Source organism: Protobothrops mucrosquamatus, unplaced genomic scaffold (genome assembly GCF_001527695.2).
Source record: "Protobothrops mucrosquamatus isolate PMUCROS unplaced genomic scaffold, P.Mucros_1.0 scaffold32, whole genome shotgun sequence".
Classification (NCBI taxonomy): domain Eukaryota; kingdom Metazoa; phylum Chordata; class Lepidosauria; order Squamata; family Viperidae; genus Protobothrops; species Protobothrops mucrosquamatus.
In genome coordinates, this window is record NW_015386416.1 from 315,648 (window position 1) to 334,724 (window position 19,077).

At 38.1% G+C, this 19,077-nt stretch overlaps 1 protein-coding gene across 1 annotated transcript in view; it reads left to right on the forward strand.

The window, feature by feature from the left end:
* Positions 1-379: 379 nt before the first annotated feature.
* Positions 380-19,077, forward strand: part of NME8 (NME/NM23 family member 8) — a 51,568-nt gene continuing 32,870 nt past the window's right edge. Inside the window, exons 1-5 of the mRNA XM_015811167.1 lie at positions 380-412; positions 507-564; positions 5,490-5,596; positions 6,630-6,701; positions 9,276-9,392. Coding sequence (XP_015666653.1) covers positions 380-412; positions 507-564; positions 5,490-5,596; positions 6,630-6,701; positions 9,276-9,392 — 387 coding nt within the window. The remainder of the gene's footprint in view (positions 413-506; positions 565-5,489; positions 5,597-6,629; positions 6,702-9,275; positions 9,393-19,077) is intronic.

Below are 19,077 nucleotides of genomic sequence, written 5' to 3' on the forward strand. Positions count from 1 at the left end.
AAAAGCCTGCCCACTCCTGCTCATGTTCCCTCCTGCCAACAGTTTTGCCTTCTGGAAGGAGCTATCTTGGATTAATTAATAAGGAGGTATAATGAAAGAAAGATACTTGTACTGTGATTGTGTCATGATACATGGCTGTGAAGTACATAAATGTGAGAATTTCTATGGATAGGGCAGAGATAATATTGTGTTTGTATGAATACGTGTTCCCGCCTCCTTCACTTATTTTCATGTTATTATTGTAAGATCTTTGTTAACCTGGTACAAATTCATAGTAGAAGCAGAGTGGTTTAGATAGAACCCAACATTAAAGCATAATAATAGTATATTTCCCAATAATTTCAATTTGCTTTATTTCTACCATAACAGAGAAAAAACAATGGCAAGTAAGAAGAAAGAAATTCAACTACAGGTATCTTGTTGTTCTGTTAGTTCAATTACGCAACCGTTCTTTAGATAAGCAAACAAATTGAGGAAATAATGTTTTCTGTATGTTTTTACTATAGGCAGTAATACTCAATCAAACACAATGGGATGAGATGCTGCTAAATAAAGGTCTAACAGGTACTTTTTCTTTGTCTCTGTACTTCTTACATATTGCTTACATGATGTACTTTTGGCACATGTGTGTTTCACTTTGTGTATCAAATGCAAGCGATTTGCAAGTACATCCTTGTTATAAATTTGGAATGGAACCTCCCCTCCATCTTTGGTAATTTCAGATTGCCTAACCCATCCCTGCAGTTCCAGCCCTTTCAGCACCAAAGAGAAATTTATGCTTGATACAAAGGGGAACTTTCCTAAACCTAATTATCAACAGAACTAGAACAAGGAAAAAAAGGCATAAGGTTTTTTCCCCTGTGTATCATTATTACAATCTCCTGGAATTGGTTATTTTAATTTTAAACAGATTAGATACAAATATATATTTAGGAAAGCTCACATATACTTTGCATGTCGAATATCTACTGTGCACCTAGAACAGTGGTGGCGAACCTATGGCACGCGTGCTAGAGGCGGCACTCAGAGCCCTCTCTGTGGGCACACGTGCCATCGCCCCAGCCCCACCTCCCCCCCTGTCCCCCTCCTCAACAGCAGCCCCCCTAGAGGAGAGTCACCCCCGGGCGCAGCCCGCACGGAGCAGCACAGCCAAGGACATAGCCGGGCAACAGGGACAAGACTCCGCCCTCGCACCCCATAGCATGCAGATGATGCTGTGGGGTGTGGGAAGAGGGCATGGCTGCCATGGTGCTTCAGGGCTGCCTGGGTGATCTGCTGTGGTGTGACATGGAGGCAGTGTGTGGCCCTGCGGGCTGGTGGGGCAGGGGGTGGGCGGGGGCAGAGCAGGCAGGGCGGGAGGCAGAGTGGGGGCGGGGGTGGTTTTTGGGCACTCGGTCTCTAAAAGGTTCGCCATCACTGACGTAGAAGAAAAAAGATAGCAAAGTATAGGACAGGACAAAATAAAGCAAAATAAAATTCTTGAAGTCACAAGGGAAATGTAACTTTAATATATTTAAATACTTTTTAAACATTTAAATCTAAATTCCCTGTCAACAAATAGCCTTTCCATGCTCCTAATTAATTCTCTCTGCAACTTTGTCAATTTTCAGTTTTCCATCCCTTTAATACTGAGTGACTTCTCCTTTTAGAATTAAATTCAGAAACTCGTGTAAGCTATTTCTGTGTAATTTTTCAAACTAACATGATGCTACAGAAATCAATTGTTGAAGATTTTATCATTTCTTTTCACCAGTGAGCTGTTTTGACAACTAGGGGAAATGACAAGGGACAGGTGAGGGGAAGGGTCTCCCCCCCCCGATTTTGCTGACCTGTTGTTAGTTAAATGTTATACTTAACAAATAAAGAGAAAATCTTGTTCCACTCTCTCTTTTTTTTATGCTTCCCTCTTTTCAAGCCCTAGATTAGGTAGAAGTGACACTTTTCTTAATAAATCTAATTTTAATTCAAACAGAATGAATTCTTCCAGCATTCACTGATAATTGGGCTAAACCCATGCTCTGTATTCAGGACAACTACATTATGAGCATTTGATTTGTTTTACAATCTTGGTATTCTCTCCACATTATGCATATGTTCAGAAATCTACCTTCTAAGAAAGGCTTCTGCTGATTTCAAATCGCCAAACCCATCCCTGCAGTCCCAGCCTTTCCAGTCCAAAAGAGTTCTCCCCCCATCATTATTACAATCTCCTGGAGTTGGTTATTTTAATTTTAAACAGATTAGGTACAAATATATATTTAAGATATAAATTGAGCTTAAACCTCTTACACAGCAGCCAGTGCCTAATCTAGTTTAGACTGTTAATGCAGCTGGGCTGCATTAACAGAGGGATAGAATCAAGATCACGTGAAGCATTAATACCACTTTACAATGTCTTGGAAAGGCCACACTTGGAATACTGCATCGAGTTTTGGTCACCATGATGTAAAAAAGATGTTGAGACTCTAGAAAGAGTACAGAGAAGAGCAACAAAAATGGAGGCTAAAACATATAAGGAACGGTTGCTGGAATTGGGTATTTCTAGTTTAATGAAGAGAAGGACGAGGGGGGACATGATAGCAGTGTTCCAATATCTCAGGGGCTGCCACAAAGAAGAGGGAGTCAAGCTATTTTCCAAAGCGCCTGAAGGCAGGACAAGAAGCAACGGATGGAAACTAATCAAGGAGAGAAGCAACCTAGAACTAAGGAGAAACTTCCTGACAGTTAGAACAATTAAGCAGTGGAACAGCCTGCCTCCAGAAGCGGTGAATGCTCCAACACTGGAGGTTTTTAAGAAGAGACTGGACAGCCATTTGTCTAAAATGGTGTAGGGTCTCCTGCCTGAGCAGGGGGTTGGACTCGATGACCTCCAAGGTCCCTTCCAACTTTATTATTATTATTATTGATTGTGTTGGTTAATTGCATAAGACAGAATGCCAAGATCCTAGTGAATACTTGATGCGATTCTGTGAGATTCTATGATAGCGCTTATCAATTTTGGCAACTTTAAGATATGTGGACCAACTACAGAATTCCCCAACCAACATGCAGGCTGGGAATTCTAGGAGTTAAAATCTATAAATCTTAAAGTTGCCAAAGTTGAAAAAATACTATTCTAGAGCATCCTCAAGATGTATCAGATGTACCTGCCAAAATTACTCTTCTTATTTCAAACGATTCCTGTAAAATTGGGAAAGGTCTTTTTTGATGACCTAAATGCAACAATATTGAGATGTATTTGGCAAGGGAAGAAAGCACAAATTAAAGAGAAAATGTTACAAGAAGCTAAACACAGTGGAGGATTTGGACTCCCGGATTGGAGATTATATTATCAAGCAGCCATTTTACCATGCCTTAAAGAATGGATAACACTGAGAAACAAAAGACTACTGTACCTAGAGGGGCATGACCTACAAATTGGTTGGCATGCCTTTCTGTGGCACGGGAAAAATAAAACACACAGATACTTCCAAAACCACACTATAAGGAATGTACTTTTTTTAGAATGGGAAAGAATAAAACAAAAAATCTGTATTAAACTACCTGAGTGGCTTTCAACGATGGAAGCTTTCGCTTACCCAAATTTAATTAACTACGACAAAGTCGTCACTTAAAAACATATTCTGGACAACGAAGAAAAATTGAAAGATAGGCAAGACTTACAACAACAAGGTATTGACTTAGCATGGGGGCCCTATTTACAAATTCAAACAAGATATGGAAAAGATGCAAAGACAACGGGGTTTTATAAAGAACAGATAGAATTTGATCAAATACTTTTAAAAACAGATGAAAACCTGATTAAGAAACTTTACAGATTTCTTCTAAATTTGAAGATGGAAGAAGAACAATGGAAAACAGATGGAAAAGAAACAATGATAACATGGGCAAAAAACTTTGGATATTCTATAGATTTAGAAGATTGGCAAAAGTTATGAGATAGAAACATTAAACTGACTAAAGCAGCTTCATATAAAGAAAATTTGTATAAAATGTTTTATAGATGACACATGACACCAGTAAGACTAGCGAAAATGTTTAAAAAATGTTTATTCAAATGCTTTGAATAACTGTTGGAATTGTAAACAAAAGCCAGGTACCTACTACCATATCTGGTGGGTATGCCCTAAAGCAAAAAAAAATGGCTTAAGATTCATACATGGTTGGAAAAGATGACTAAAATACAGATAGAATTTAAACCAGAATTGTTTTTGTTAGGAATACCAGGAGCCAAGTATGAGAAGGAGAATGAGTATTTAATATTGCATATATTGACAGCAGCGAGAATAGCATTTGCCCAATACTGGAAAAATGAAAATTTACCATCTGAAGAGATCATAATTAAGAAAATTTTAGAATGTGCAGAATTGGACAGATTAACTTTAGAGATTAAAGAGAAAGAAGATTCAGTTTAATTTAAAACATGGGATAATTTTTTATCAATGGTTAGCAAGACGAACTAGTGAGAAATGAATGTGATATCTTATTGCGAATATATACTAGTAAGATGAAGGATATGTATTGATTAATTGACAATTGTTTATGATTATTGTTTCTCATATTCACTATAGCTATTTACTATTATATTAATTAGTGTTATTGAACATATGTACCCGGACAATAGTCTGTTTGCTAAAGATTGAAAATGTTAATGTTAATGGGGGGGTAACCCCATTGTTGTTCCTATCTTTGTCCCAATCCTAACCCTGATCCCCACCATGAACCCCAACTCCCATACTGACCCCATCCCTTCCCTAACCTTATAAAACTCAATAAAACTTTATTAAAAAAAAGATGTATCAGATCTGTTAAATCTTTCTCATTGCTTATCCTGGAGAAAAATCAAGTGATATGATTGTAGGAAATTCTGGGAGTTGAAGTCTACATATCATAAAGTTGTGAAGGCATCAAATTAAAGGCAAAAATAAGATAAAATTAAAATCAATTAACCTCAGCCAATTTTCTCTCACTAGAATTTTGTCTTTTGATCAGTATTTCTGGAAATAGTTTTCTTTCTTTTTCCTTTTTTTTTTTAAAAAAAATTCAGGTTCTGCAGACTGAAAAAGTTTTAAAAACCCTGCTCTAGGTATGTTGGATTATTTAGCCCACCATTTCCTGAGATATCCACTTTAAAAAAAAGGTATTCTGGATACAATAAAGCAGGAAACAGGTTTAACCTCCACTAAAATATATATTGCTTTATGTTAAGGAGGAATTGTGCAATAAACAATTGCATTCATTAGAAGTCTGATAGTTATTAAACCTAAATCACTTGCTGATCTTTGGAATAGGGCTTTGAAGAATTGCAAATGCACCCTTTCTGTCCATATTGATGTATGATTTTTCTTTTCTGGAAATCTTAATGTACGTATTATTTCAATTTGAGATCATATCCACATTTTATCCATGGGTGAGAGTTTCAACAAAGGAATCTGTATTGTTAATTTTTTTAAAATAGGAATTTATGTTGTGTTTCTATGTTTTATCAGTGGTAGATGTTTATCAGGCATGGTGTGGACCTTGCAAAGCTGTAGTAAACTTGTTTAGGAGGCTAAAAAATGAATATGGTGAAGATAATCTTCTACATTTTGCTGTGGTAAGAATCTGGATAATCAACCAGCTTTTTCTAAACTAGCACCCTCCCTATGAGTTGGATTTCAATTCCCATACCTCCAATGTTAAGTACTTTTTCATACTAAATACTTTGTGATATTAATCCCTCAATTGACCAACAGTCTCATTTTGACAGGGAGATTATTGAAAATATTATTATTAAAAATTCCATAACAAGCTGAAATTGGGAAGAGGGAATTTAAGACACACAATAGCTTTGTTATGCCCTAGAGATGAGGTGAGATGATGGAGTGAACAAGAACCTGGCTAACCATCCCAATTTAATAAATTTAGTCCATTTAATGAGTATCATTACACTCAAAGATATTTTTCACATTTTGGGCAAACAAGAAATGGGCTAGAAATTGGCTAAAACAGGGCTTCTTGTTGATACATAGATTTTGAAACTTGCGAAAGGTGAAAGAATGAGCTGTTGTAGGTAAGAAGGGGAATAAAGAAATAAATACTAGAGGTTAGCCTAGATTTACAATGGATGTGTCACAATCATACATATATTATCCAATCTAAAATTATTTAAAGTATTTAGAATTATATGAAATTTGGGTCTGATTTACCCATAATTAAGGGTTTTTTTTACTATGAGTAGTATAGCAAAATTAAATAGCAGAACAGCAGATCGCTGATCCTTGGGTAGGTCAATCATATCCATTTCTTTCACTTTGTTTTTTTCAGTGGCAACTACAATAATTAAAATGATGAGATTAATTTTCATTGGGATTCTGCAATAGAAACAAGAAAAAGAAGCAGTAGACTAAACCAAAACTCTCAATAAATAGGACTAACAAATATTGACTGCAAAAAATCAGGGTGACCAATACATAGTTCAAAGAATGAGTTTATACCTCTTTGCTTCCATCTACTGGTCTAGATATTGCAGCCCAAGTTCTAGTAAAGCTATAATAAACCATAATAGAGACTCATGTGGTAATTGATACTGTACAACATGACTTAGGAGAAAAAATATAGCAGATGTATTTGTGTATTATTCATTTAAGGCAGAGGCTGATGGTGTGGTGACCCTGCTCCCATTTAAAGATAAATGTGAACCTGCTTTTGTCTTCTGTCTGGTAAGTGCACCATAATGGGGATGGGAAAAGAGCTTTGCGTAGGGTTAAGTGCATGTAATAACATATGATGTTTTCTTGAGTCATGATGAAATATACAAAAGGAGGACAATAATTCAAAATGGCTGGAATCTTCTGTATCACATATTTATAGAATTGTATATGGGAATATTTGTGAATGCAAATTTCTTGCTATTGTCATACCCCGGTGTCTCACAATTCTAGCCCTTATTCCGCTGCCTTTGGCACAATAATCCTAATAAGAAAAGGGTTTCAGAGAACAAAATCCTGTAATAATCAACAAAGAATGATTCCAGGTATAATTCAAAGTGCTGGTTGTCATCTTTAAAGCCCTTCATGGCTTGGGAAGGGCCAACTCTTCTCAGTTACATCCACTGATCCACCAAAGCAGGGAGTCGGGGAATGTTGTGGGTCTCCTCTCCAAAAGAGGTACATCTTTTCCATGGTGGCTCCTTCCCTTTGAAACATCATCACCACAGAGATTAGACTAGCTCCCACTTTGATACTCTTTCTCAAGGCCCTGAACACCTAGTTTTGCCAGTGGGCCTGGGAAATCCAGAATGGGATGGAGCCCATCAAGTGGCTTGTCTATGGAGATTCTCATCATCCGGGTCATAGTTATCTCAAAGATGCTTTTTCACAAGGCAACTGGACTTTCTTATTTTTCTTTGAAGACATTTCACTTCTCGTCCAAGAAGCTTCTTCAGCTCTAACTGGATGGTGGGGAGTAAGTAGGCAGCCATATAAATTCTCTAAATAAATAAACCAAACAGATAAGTGAACATTTATACGCATGGATCTAGAGTTGCACAATTTAAGTGATTTCTCCACTTTTGTTACTCAACTGAAATATATATATATTTAATGGTTAAAACCAACAAGACAATGCATGGCTAAAACCTACAAAATTGTTCTTTAGAAATCTTACAAGAATTAAAAACCTAGCTTTCGTTGGCAAACTGCCAACTTCCTCAGGGCTGTAGTTCATACAGGGCGGGAGAAGCCCCCTTTTTATATATATATATAAAAATCCAAGGCAAAAACTTTCATGAAAACAAAACTACCAGCCCAGAGCTGCAGAAAATTCCACTGCAGAATACGATTTTTTTTTAATTTAAGAAGGCAGCACTCAGATAGAGATTGGGTGAAGTATTGGTGGTCCACAGTCCCTTGCCACTGGCCATGCTGGGTGAAACTGTTGCAAATCCTAACCATCTGCAGAGCACCAGGCTGATTACACCAGCCTGGGGTTATCCAGCCTAGGGGATAGTAACAGCATGCCAAACTTCCCCAGTTGCTCACAGTGTGTCCTTTAGCTCCACTACCAGGTAATCAGGCTTGGAGAAGAAATGCAAAGGAAGACTTAACATTGGCTTCACAACTTAATTTCAAGTACAGCAGAAATGAGTATGGCGGGGGGGGGGGGGGGGGAGGGGAGAGATGATTTTCAGGAGAGTTAATTTTCCCTTCCCTATGAATATGATTTCCTGCCCTCCATGTATAATTCCCCACTTTCTCCTTTTCCAAAGGATAGGATACTTATTTGAAAGAGATATTTACAAGTAGGGAGGAAAAAATTAACTCTTCATGCAGCAGCTGGATCTCTCTGAAATTCTGTTCTCATGTATACATGTCTTCTACAGTTAATTACTGAAGAAGTCTTTTATTGACTTTAATGGGTTTTTCTGAAGTTTATTTGCAGAATTAAGCTAACTGAGAGCTGAACTGACTATATCTTATGTGCAAGACTGTATAATTCTGGACAAGTACTAGATAACAACAATTGGCCAGAGTTTCTATATCTCTTCAATGACATCCAATGGTTTTCTGGAGTATTACATCCTTGATATAGTTATGTCAGCTATTCAGGTTAGATCAAGTCAGGAAACAGGCTATTGGTAGTCCTCGTATTACCACCATTTGTTTAACAACAGTTTGAAATCATAACAGCCTTGGGAAAATTGACATGATTTGTCCTCAAAATTATGATCATCATACCACTTCTGCATCTGATGAACAACAGGCTCACATTTATGACTTTTACAATGTTTTGCAGTTACGTGACAAAAAACAAAAAATCAGTCAAGAAACCTAGATTTGCTTAACAGCCATGTGATTTATGAAACAGCTGTGGCAAAAATGGTCATAAAATCAGATCTCGTCACATTGAAATAATTTAATTATACTTTATTGAGATAGGCTGTAATAATAGAATCTTTCAAGTCTGACTGTGTTTTACTTTCCATACCTGTTATATTCCAATTAATTAAGGAAGAGCTTTGAATCAATTCCCTAATACTATCTTTCTTCCTAGGACTTAAGGAATGTTTCAGCTGTCTTTGCTTATATAACAGTTTTTGTACGTTTCCCTCTAGGTCATATCCCTGATTCTATAGAATTATGAATGAAAGAATGTAAGTTATATGTGAGAGTAGCTGAATGCAAGATTGCAATATAAATAGTGATACAGTCAGATAAGAATACATACAGGCTTAAATTAGGTGATTCAACCTTAAGACTGAAACAGAATACATGATGAGTATATTTGTTTTTTAGGATGGCAAGATAATAGATATTGTAAGAGGAGCAAATGGACCTCTTCTAAATAGAAAAGTAATAGAACTAATTGAACTAGAAAGAAAAATTGTAGCCGGAGAAGTGAAAAGACCAGAGGTAACTTCTTGTTTGGCTGTTTATTTTATATATATCTTCTTCTATATAAATAAAAATGTAAATGTTCGTTTGTTCAAAATCTTAAATCTCCTAAAGTTCTTTACCGATTGCTTTGAAATTCTGACCCAACGTTGCATTCGAATATGCGTGTGTTTTTATATACCTACTATTATATAGATGTCACACCTGTGACAGGTAAAAACATGCTTTTTTGAAAAACAGCACCATCTGTTGGACGTAAAAGCAACACACGTTAGCATTGTGAAATTAAACATATTACAAACGTGCGCTTTCTCTTTTCTTTCTTTTCCATTTGGCAAGATAATAGCTATTGTAAGAGGAGCAAATGGATCTCTTCTAAATAGAAAAATAATAGAACTAATTGAACTAGAAAGAAAAATTGTAGCCGGAGGGGCGTTAAACAGGCTCAAGTCGCAACTGCGAAACATTTTAAATCCAAATTTCTTTTTCTGACAAAGAGTTAAAGAATTAAATTGGGAGACTAAGATGGCCATTTCTAGCTCGTTCTGCTTTCATCAGTTAGCCATACCCTTTATGGGATTCGAACATGGGCAGTTTACATACTAGGCAGTGATTTATATATATGTATATATGTGATTTATATATATGTATATATGATTTATATATATGTAGGTCTTTGGTTATTCGGGTTTTCTCCCGCGTAAAATTGGAAGTGTCTTGGCAACGTTTCGACGAAGTCCCATTCGTCATCTTCAGGCTGGTGTTTTCAGCTTCGTGCTTCTGTACTCTTCTGGTCAGAGAGTTCTGATGTTGTTCCTGTGTTCCCAGTTTAGGAGTCACAGCCCCAAGTGCTCCTATCATTACTGGGACAATTTTAGCCTTTACTTTCCATATCCTCTCCAGATCCTCCTTCAGACCCTGATACTTTTCCAATTTTCATAAGTTCCTTCTTCCTGATGTGGCTGTTCCTTGGCTCTGCTACATATATAAACACAACTGTCTTTTGTGTACTACCACAATGTTAGGTTGATTGACCAATACCTGCCTGTCCATCTTAGCTATCTTAGCTATGTTATTCTCCACGATCTTTTGTAGAATCTCTTATCTGGGCTTGGGAGGGTGTAGCCTATTCAGATGTCTCTGTACATAACATCAGCTACTTGGTTGTGCTGCTTAATGTATGCTATTTCTGCCTGCATCTTACACTCTGCCATTATGTGTTGGGCTGGCTTTGAGGCTTCTCTGCATAATTTGCACCTTAAGTCTTTTTAGTATGGTAGAGCCCAGCTTTTATGGATCTGATGCTTAGTGTCCATTCTTGAGCTACTATTATTAGTACCTCAGTGTTGTCTTTAGTCCAGCTCTTTCAGCCATTGGTAAGATTTCCCAGTGTCAGCCAATTCAGCTATCTGCTGATGGTACAATACATCCCATGCAGAAACTTGTCTTGACATAGTACTTCCTCTGCTTGATCTTCCTCCCATGTCTGCTCTGCCTCAGGTATTCTCTCAGCAGGCAATCTTGGTATTTGCTATGTAGCCTTCTATTAATTCCATCCCATCAGCATTAACTACTTTCTATTGACTATCATCCAGCCACATATCTCCAACTGAATGATATTCCAATGTCCTTAGTGTAGATTAGCAACAAATGGATCAGTGTGTCAATGTCTCATTCACTCTTAGCATATAGCATATATAAAGAAAGCATGGATGATAGTATTTCAACTTTTGAACTGATATGTATATTTAGTTTTTGTGATTATCTTGTTGGGGGGATTTAAACCTATGCAAAACAGCAGGAGGGACAGTGGATCACCTTGGTATATGCTACATTTGATGACTTGGTGTGTCTAGTCTAGTGAAAAGAAGGACTAGGGGTGACATAATAGCAGTGATCCAACATCTAAGCAGCTGCTACAAGAAAAGGAGGTCAACATATTCTCTAAATCAGGCATGTCAAACTCGTGACGTCACATGACATCATGCAATGTATCGGGCCAATTTTGCCATTGCCGGCAGTGGGGTGGGTGCAGCTTCCACATGACTGCCCGCGGGCCGGCAGTTTGACACCCCTGCTCTAAATCACCTGAAGGCAGGACAAGAAGCATGGGTGGGAACTAATCAGGGAGAGAACCAACTAAGGAGAAATTTCCTGACAGTGAAACAATTAACCAAAGAAATAGCCTGCCTTCAGAAGTTATAGGTGCTCCATCACTGGAGCTTTTTAAGAAGAGATTGGATAGCCATTTGTCTGAAATGGTATAGGAACCTGCTTGGGTGGAGGGTTAGAATGGAGGACCTCCAGGATCTCTTACAATTCCATTATTCTATTCTATTCTGCTATTCTTTCTATGATTGTGTATCCATTCCATCAAGCCCAAAGTTCAGAATGATATAGAATCTCCTGCCATGGATAGGGGATTGGACTAAAAGATCTCCAAGGTCCTTTCCAATACTTTTATTCTATTTTCTATGTCCAGGCCAGGTGCTATTCAGCTTTTCATGTTGATCACCCACCCATGCTGGCTATTTGCTCCTCTGATGGTGACTGGGAGATTGTGGAGGTTTGTTCTCAGGTCCTACAGTCACTTTGCCTGGTCTTATGTGTTTTCTCTTTTTCCCATGTGTTCTTCCAGTACTATTCAGTTTTTTGTGTTGGTGGCTCTGCTGTTACTATGTTGTTGCACTGCTGATGGGAGTACATCTTGGATAGTTTTTGGAGAATTAGGCATTTATCTTCTTGACCTCTGCCTACCTAGTGTATCTCCTTAGCCTGGTAGCTATTGCTATGAGTCGTTGTTTAGTGGCTTATGGGACTTCAGATGGAGTCAGATTCTTATATTTCTTCAGTAGCTGAGTCTTACCCTTAATCTATATACCCATCTATAGTTCCCCCAGCTGAGTAATTTCTCTCCAAGCTGTCTTGATTTTAGCCTTTAATTTCATTTTCCAGGTGACAATGATGGTGGTGGTGGTATGTACAACTGATCTTCTATATTGTGTAGCCAAGCATCTCCAAGATTACATATGCTATAGTGTAAACAAGTTCATCCTTTAAGTTATGGTGGTAATAGTGATATTTATGATGACGCTATTGGCATATTCTAGCATCCTATATAATGGTACTTCTCCACTGAGTCTTGATAACCAGTCTTGAGGATTGACTGTAGCTAGTTTATCCATGAATGTATGCCTCATATCACTTGCCATGCTCTGAAGGTAGCAGTGATGTTCCAGCTTCAAGTGTTGCTTTATTCTGTATCTTTTTGAATCTGGGATGTAATGAGTTTCTTTTCTGGGTCTTCTTGAGTCTGGGATGTAATGGGAAATTGGTCTGTCTCAAGTTATGGGAGCAGATGAGTGCTCAATATGTTGAAGTGTTGAATAACTAGCTGTTTCTCAGCTAATATGGTTGCAGGTCTTCTGTTGATCCACTTTCCTCATATCCACATTTCCCTCATCCATATTTCCCTCATATATCCCCTGCTACTGTTAATAGCAGCATTTCATCAATTCCTGGTTCTTGCTTGTCCATCTATTGTGAGACTGTCTGGCAGACCTTATTAATCCAGGCAATATCTGAGCCAGCATGATTCTTTTAGTTTGTGACACTGTTATATGAGATAAGCAGATGAAGTATTAGGGGTCTTTGCCCAAGAACAACAACTGGTAAAGTAGGTACTAGCCAGGTTTCAACCCCTGGTCTCCCATTAAAGGTAGCACTCATCCTCTATGCTTATCTTATGCTTATTTCTGTTTATTTTATGCTCATCTTATATTTTTATTGCTTTCCTATTAGCATATTTCTCTGTGACAAACCACTTTGGAAACAAAAGGAACTTTCATGAGCAGAAACCCCTCCCTTCCCATCTATTCTGCACCAGTGTCAGATACAATTAAACCAGACTTTTTAATTGAATAAAGCATATTGGCAACAAAGGTAATTTACAGATTGTTTGAGAACAGTAAAATAGAATAATGCTATTAGCATAGTACTAATGGTTCCAATTTAGATAGATAATCCTTTTTGTGCTATTTAAAGAAGAACATTCCAATGTATTATCAGTTTGTATATAGGACCATATAATAGAAGTGAATACACGTAGCACAAGGTTGAAATGTGAAGTCCTTGGTGCTCTCTGAGCTTGTTTGTTACCTTGCAGACATTTCTAATCAAGACATGAAGCATCTGCAAACAACCGACCAAGCTTAAAGAGCATCCAGGACTCCATAGCTCCATACAAATTAACAACAGCAGGCTAAGCTTATAATTAAAGATAATGTCTCTCTGGATAATGATACATAAACATCCACAGCAAGATATTTGCCATTGACTTCTTCCAGGATGTTTGTTAGTTTCATTTTACTTTCCAGTTTAGCCTCTGAGACTAATCTGAGATTCTTTGCTGATTTCTCATCAAGTTACTTACCAGGTTTTAGCTTTTTCAAGATGAGCAGAAATCAGCAGCAAATTTGCAATTAGCACAATTCTAATAACATAAAATATATTCTTTGGAAGGTGTAATACCAAGGTAGGCATATTTTGCATGGAGTTGCTCTGATGTCAATGAAGCTTAGTCAGATCAAATCAAGCTTTATTATGGTCAAAGACCAGCATAAAGAGAATGGCATATAAGGAATTTAAAAGCATAAAATACAAAATTCAAAAATAAAATTACTTAAAAAGCTAAAAATACTTTTTTAAAAATCTAAAAAGAGTTTAAAAGAAGTGTGAGAGTAATAAATGACCATAAAAAAGAATGACAAATCAAATCTAGCACAATACAACAACATTCCATAATGATAATCTAGGTGTCCATTAAAACTATTGGTTTTAATGAACACCTTAAATATAATTATGGAGTGTTTTGTATAATGATAAATTTGATTTGTCATGCTTTTTATGCTCATTTATTGCTCTCATACTTAATTAATACCTCTACCCCCACTCTCCCCAATATTTGTTGTTGTTATTAGTTGCAAAGTCGTGTCCAACCCATTGCGATCCCATGGACAACGTTCCTCCAGGCCTTCCTGTCCTCTACCATCTTCTGGAGTCCATTTAAGCTCACGCCTACTGCTTCAGTGACTCCATCCAGCCACCTCATTCTCTGTCGTCCCCTTCTTCTATTGCCCTCAATCTGTCCCAGCATTAGGCCCTTCTCCAGTGAGTCCTTCCTTCTCATTAGGTGGCCAAAGTATTTGAATTTCAACTTCAGGATAGCATTTATTGGAACTTTCACTAAATTGTGAAAAGAGGGAAGTTCCCCAGAAACTCCCATCTAATGTAATTTTCATTCCTTTTGTTTTTCAGTTTCAAAAAAAACATTTTTGGTTGATCCTCCAATGTCAAATATCCTCTGATCCTAAATTCAATACATTTAAATTGTTAATGAGTTGTTTATAATTTATGAGTTATTTGAAACCATTGGCTTTAGCCAGGAAGGATCCTGTGACAGCTATCAGTGTTCTAGGATACTGTTTCTCAACCTTAGGAACTTTAAAATTGTGCACTTCAAGCAGGCTGAGGAATTCTTGAACTGACATCCACAAATCTTAAAATTGTCGAAGTTGCCAACAATTTTCTAGGCCAGTGGTTCTCAACCTTTTTAATGCCGCGACCCCAACCGGTCGTAAGTCGAGGACTAAACCGGTTGTAAGTCGAGGACTAAACCGGTCGTAAGTCGAGGACTAAACCGGTCGTAAGTCGAGGACTTTCCCTGACCAGGAGCGCCGCGCATGCGTGGTTCCGCCCCCTGCGCCGGGCGAGGCGTATCTGGCAAGCAGCAGAGACGGAGCAGGCCGACCACCAGCTGGCCCAGCCCAAGGGAGGTAAGGCACCCGCCGGAAAAGGGGAAAAAATGGCGAACAAAAAAAATGACGGACAGCCTTGCTTGGCGACCCCCATGAAATGGTCGATCGACCCCAAATGGGGTCCCGACCCACAGGTTGAGAACCACTGTTCTAGGCAATCCTTGTCCAGCATAATAATGCAAATGGACCACCAGTAGAGAAGAGAAGAAGGGAAAAATGAAGCAAATTCAGCTATGGATTCCTGGCCTGAAATCAATGGCTAAAAAAGAGATGTGTTTTCTTAATGACTGTCTGTCAATGGAAAGGCACACTGCTCTAAAGAGGCTGTTCTATGAAGAAATTTTCCATTGTTCATGGATAGCAGCCAACAGAAATTCAATATAGAACTCAGGCAAGAATTATTCATCTTTCCAGGTTGATCTCAAGAAATACACTAGAAGGAAATATAGGCTTTGCCTGCTTGATTGGGAAAGGCAGAGGTTAAAAATCATAATTTTTTTCCTCTTGTCAGCTTCCTTCTGGATGAAATAATGATTCTCCTTTGTATTCCTCTTTGGCCTACCAGTGCCTATTTATCTAAGAAGCAACCTGGATAGAAATCATTTAAGGATAATAAAGGGTGCCAGTCTCTCAACTGCACTGACAGAAGTGTGGTCTACTTCCCATTTTTTCCTTTCCTGTTGATAAAATTTTGCTGGTGGCATGCCATTTCTGCTATTTCACTCCTTGGAGGTTCATATAAGAAAATTCTAATTGATTTTATTTTATATTTTGAAAACTGTGAAAACCTCATTCATGTAGAAAGCATTTTAAAATTAAAATATATTAAGTCAGATTAGATGTAGAAACTAATAACTACCATACAGACCTTTTAAATAAATTCCACCAGAGTTTGACAATGTAAATATTTATTTTTAGATGCCAGAACTCATGTTTATAGAAGAAAAAGAATCAGAAGAAGAACCTGAAGAAGAAGAAGCTGGAGGTGAGTCTTACTCTATGAAAGCTATGGGATAACAACATAGTTATACATAGTTGTTCATAAACAGGATGGACTGTTTGAAATATTTTGGTGCAAAATTGTTTGTAACAGCAAATACTTGTCAACCATCCCATTTGGCACTTTCAACAAAAGAAACTCCTGCCTCTTTAGATTGACCAAGAGTGTTGCTTTGTTGAAAAATCCATGTAGGCAGAAGCAAAGTCTGTTCTGGGATTTCCATGCAAAAACACACCTAGGTAACTCCCCTCTTCGCCTCTGGGTCTACCACAATTCATAGTTCACCAACTGAGTTCAATTATTTTGCTTTGGGAAAAACTTTCTTCTCCAGTCAAACATTCTTCATGACTTAGCCTTGGTAGATAATGTTTCTCCGGCAACAGAAGACTCTCTTGCATTCCATAGCTTCCCCCCACCCTTAGGAATTCATGTTTGGCAAAGCTGCAAGTGAAATCAGGTGCAGGCAACTATGAACTTGAGTCAGGTTTGACAATATTGTAGGTTTTAGAATGGCATCCATAGTGGAGTCAAAGATTGTGGATGTGATCAAAGAGCCATTTTTAAAATATACATCATGCACACGATTGATTGATTGATTGAGTGAGTGAGTGAGTGAGTGAGTGAGTGAGTGAATCAGTGATTATGTGGCATGATATCATTATTGACTTTTAATGACCACATAGATATTTTTTTTCCCTTGATGATCTATCCCCATTCTGGTTCTTATGGTCTTCCAATAGCACTGCCATTGCCACTGAGTCTATCCACCTTGCTGCTGGTTGTCCTCTTCTTCTTTCTCCTTCCACCTTTACCAGCAGTCACACTTTCTCCAGACACCTAAGTCTTCATATAGTATATATAAAATAGAATAATTTGAACATGATTATTTGTGCCTCAAGTAAGAATTATGGATTGATTTATTTGATGATTCATTGATTTGTTTTCTTGGCTCTCCACAGTATACTTAGGAATCTTCTTCAGCACAAACTTCAAAAGAATTAATACTTTTCCTACCTTGTGTTTTCCAAGTGCAACTTTTGTTTCCATAGAGTATTATAGAGAATCACAGGGCTTGCACTGTTCGGATTTTTGTAGTTATAGACACATCGTAGCATCTGAATATCCTTTCCAAGACCTTCATAGCTGTTCTACCAAGTATTAGTTTGTGGTCCATTTCTTGACTGCTTGTAGTACATTTACTGTTGATGTTTGATCCTAAAAGGCAGATCACTTCGATATCTTCCTTGTCAGTTTTAAGGCTTGCTTGCTTGCTTGCTTGTTCATTCGTTCATTCATTCATTCATTTATTCATTCATTCATTCAATTTATTGGCATCCATCAATCCATCAGATTTAAAGATACTGTTATAAAAATATGATAGTATTACTTCATATCTAGGTTACTGAAATCTGGTAGAAGAAAGCAAAAAAGATATATATATATATATATATTCGTAGATTTTCACAGGTACATAGGTCTTGGCGTATTCGGGTCTTTTCCCGTGTAAGATTGAGAGTATCTTGGCGATGTTTCGACGAGGTCCCACTCATCATCTTCAGGCTGGGGTCTTCAGCTTCGTGCTTGTGCGAGCAAAGTGTGATCGGAGCTGCCGTCTCTCTATAAATATTGGTGGGGGTGTGTGGAGTGCTGGCTTTGTTGCTGTAGGTGGGTTGGTTGGCTGTGTTGGAGTTATTGTTTGCGGATTGTTCGGCTCTTTCGTAACATCCTGAGTAGCTGAGGTGCTGGCTGTGTGCCCATTAGTCTTTTGTGTTGTAAAGACCTGGGTAATGGACTGTGTGATGACATCCTGAGATCTAGTGTAGTGATATCCTGAGTTCTGTGTTGCAACATCCTGGGTGGTTGGCTGTGTTGTAACATCCTGAGCTTTAGCGTTGTAACTTCCTGAGTTCTGTGATGTGAAGTCCAGAGCAGAAGGCTGTGATGTAACATACTGGGCTTTGGTTTGGCTCCGAGTTTGCGGTCTAGCTCTGTGTTCATGGCGTGTGTCTGTTTGCTTTGTGTGGGGGTCGGAGGGAGGTGCAGCAGCTGGTGATGTCGTCGTGGTTTGGCTTATCATATTGTGAAGATACATCATGTTTTTAGAATCCAGCCATGGCATTACATTTTCAATACCATCCTTAGCAAAATCTATCTTTCTTAAACACAATTAGATGATTGTAAGGACCAGCCTCAACTAGCTCTCCCAAGGAAGCAGAACTCTTGAAACAGGCATTGTTTTAAAAGGAACTTTTATTGAGAGTTAGTGACAGCAGGAAGGCAAAGCAAGGTCTGAAGATTTCACACGTAAAAGGTTACATCAAAGAGCCCATTCAACTCTCCTCCCCCCAGTGTCCAACTGTCCATTTGAAATAGAGCCAATCCATAGGTACTAGGTTGTTTTGAGAACTTAGTGATTTAGTGCCCTTTCCAAGGTCTCTCTCAGTTTTGTTTCCCAACAGTCCCAGGCTCCATCGTCTGGAGAGAAGACAGATATTTTCAAGCCACATTCCTTTCACATGGAGGGAGGGCAAAGCAGAGCAAAGCAAATACAATCCCCCTCCCAACAGAATGGCAGGCCCCGAAAAAGAACATACATAGGCATAAGCAATAAACTGTATGCAAATCTATTTGAGAGGTCCTGACAATGATTTTAATATTGCCTCTCACAAAAAAGTCAATTTCCAATGCTTATAATAATAATAATAGTAAAGTTGGAAGGGACCTTGAAGGTCATCTAGTCCAACCCCCTGCTCAGGCAGGAAACCCTATACCATTTCGGACAAATGGCTGTCCAGTCTCTTCTTAAAAACTTCCAGTGTTGGAGCATTCACCACTTCTGGAGGCAGGTTGTTCCACTGGTTAATTGTTCTCACTGTCAGGAAGTTTC